This window comes from Pygoscelis adeliae, unplaced genomic scaffold (assembly GCF_000699105.1).
Source record: "Pygoscelis adeliae isolate BGI_AS28 unplaced genomic scaffold, ASM69910v1 Scaffold14, whole genome shotgun sequence".
Taxonomy (NCBI): domain Eukaryota; kingdom Metazoa; phylum Chordata; class Aves; order Sphenisciformes; family Spheniscidae; genus Pygoscelis; species Pygoscelis adeliae.
This window is the reverse complement of record NW_008825109.1, coordinates 6030533-6032527: the sequence shown is the minus strand read 5'-3', so window position 1 is coordinate 6032527 and position 1995 is coordinate 6030533. Positions and strand designations below refer to the sequence as shown.

Here is a 1995-nt window from a genome sequence, read left to right as displayed (position 1 = left end):
TGCCCAAAATAAGTGCAGATCCTACAGTGTAGGATTTTCACTTTACATCCTTGTTTTCCAGCTCCTGTGTTCAGAGATTTGAGTGAAACGAATACCAATTTAAATGCAGATGGGGCTAAAGAGTGAAAGTTACCCCACACATTCCAACACAGGTCAAAAACCCAACGTAATTCAATTTAATTAGACAGTGTGAAGTATGACCTCAGAATGTTACAACAGAATTTCCCTTACTTCTTCCCAGCTAAGATGGACAGCAATAGCAGTTTCCACAAAACACAGTACTCCCTCCCATTCTAAAAGAAACCCCAACACAGCTCACCATTTCATGAATTTAATTTCAAACAGTTATAATGACTTGGATCCCACTCAACTGTTCACTTCTTAACTACGTTTCAAGTATATTTTTAAGTGTACCTTCCCAAAAGTTCACTAGCATATTCAGTGAATTCTAGCTGAGTCCTGAGAGGGGCTCAACCTCTTTAAGAAAGCAAGTAATTAAACACCTGAATAGAGAGGCCTAACCTTACCTTTAAAGAACATTTTTGCCCATGAAGGAGTCATATTTAACTCCAAATTTTTCAGAATTACACTGTATCCCTGTAATCTTAATGTTCAGGAAGAGAGGCTAGTCTGTAGAACCTGAAGTACATACCTTCGGTCTGGTGTCCATTACATACATGTAGCGATTTGAAGGATTTGCTTTACTGATGGCTTGCAACATATGTTCATCTTCCAAGCATCTGGCACTGAAACCTGAGAGAGGTTGACTGCATCTGCAAATTGCAGCCTACCATGGAAAACAAAGAACAAATTAGCATCAGTTTAATACCTTTAATTCAAATGCTTTGCATAATTCTAAAAAGATACTGAAACAAATTGTTTCATTCGGCAGATAACAGCACTAAACTGAAAAAGTTTAGGTGTTCCAACTTGCAAACCTTCAAACACAGTGTCTACAACTTAAATCTAAAGGTTTATCAAAACATTTTTTCAGGTTCATCTACATGGGCAAGGTACTGGTTAACAGAACATACTTCCCCCCCAAGTATAAAAATTCCAAAAAAGTACAGGAAAGCAAGTTACTCTCTTGGTATGAAATGAATTATGGTTGGTTTTATTACGCAAGTACAATATGTTATAGTCTAATGTAATTTCCATCACATCATTTTCAATGATATACTGTATTTCAGAAGGTATCAGGTACACCTTCCAAATAGTAATTATCTTCAAATGCATCTAGTAGTTTAACACTCACCCTTCATAAATTCTTCAACTCAGCAGGGTGACAATCCTTCTCTCCCTTCAAAGATACCCTCTAACCAAGACAGGCAGATGCTGCTTCACACCACTCTACCAAACCCTGCAAAACCTTATTTCTCATCCTCTAGTTCTTTTTAGCTTGCAAATTCCTCCTTAAAGAACCAATTCTATTCTTTTGGTGGTTTTTTTTTTAACCCCAATTTTGGCCTAACAGATTTTATTCTTGATATATCAAGGAAGACAGATCACTTAACAAAAAAAGCTATCTTCAGTTATCTTAGAGATCCAACTGATTATCAACTGATTACTTAAGGATTTCTTTTAAACTGGCTTAGCTTAATTCAGCATCCTGTTAGACACCAATAGTGTCAGCTGTATTTAAGGTTATTATGAGTTAGACCATTCTCATACAAAAGTCACTGCACTTACCTCCTTACCTACCCTGAACTACTGCCAAGTGTTGAGAAATACTTTTCAGCACATTTCCATTAAGAGGAAGACACACTATACCTCTTTATTTTTATGATAATACGACAACACTGGGAATCTTCCTTTGCTTCTGAACTTGGAGCTACCAACAATTATGGGCTTGCTTGCAGTTCTGGGAACATAAAGTTCTCTAGGATAGGTTTCACAAATCTGAAAGACAGATACACAAAAAGAATTCTATGTACAAGGCATGAAGCCTATACTAGTTTTATTGCATCCAATTCGAGAGAAGTTAAGTGAAATAAG

At 36.5% G+C, this 1995-nt stretch overlaps 1 protein-coding gene across 1 annotated transcript in view; it reads right to left on the bottom strand.

Annotated features, from left to right (window-relative positions):
* MTMR6 (myotubularin related protein 6) overlaps positions 1-1995 on the bottom strand; it is a 21764-nt gene that overhangs the window by 14367 nt on the left and 5402 nt on the right. Inside the window, exons 5-6 of the mRNA XM_009327877.1 lie at positions 1771-1899; positions 653-787 (exon numbers count right to left, since the gene is read on the bottom strand). Of these exons, the coding sequence (XP_009326152.1) occupies positions 653-787; positions 1771-1899 (264 nt within the window). The remainder of the gene's footprint in view (positions 1-652; positions 788-1770; positions 1900-1995) is intronic.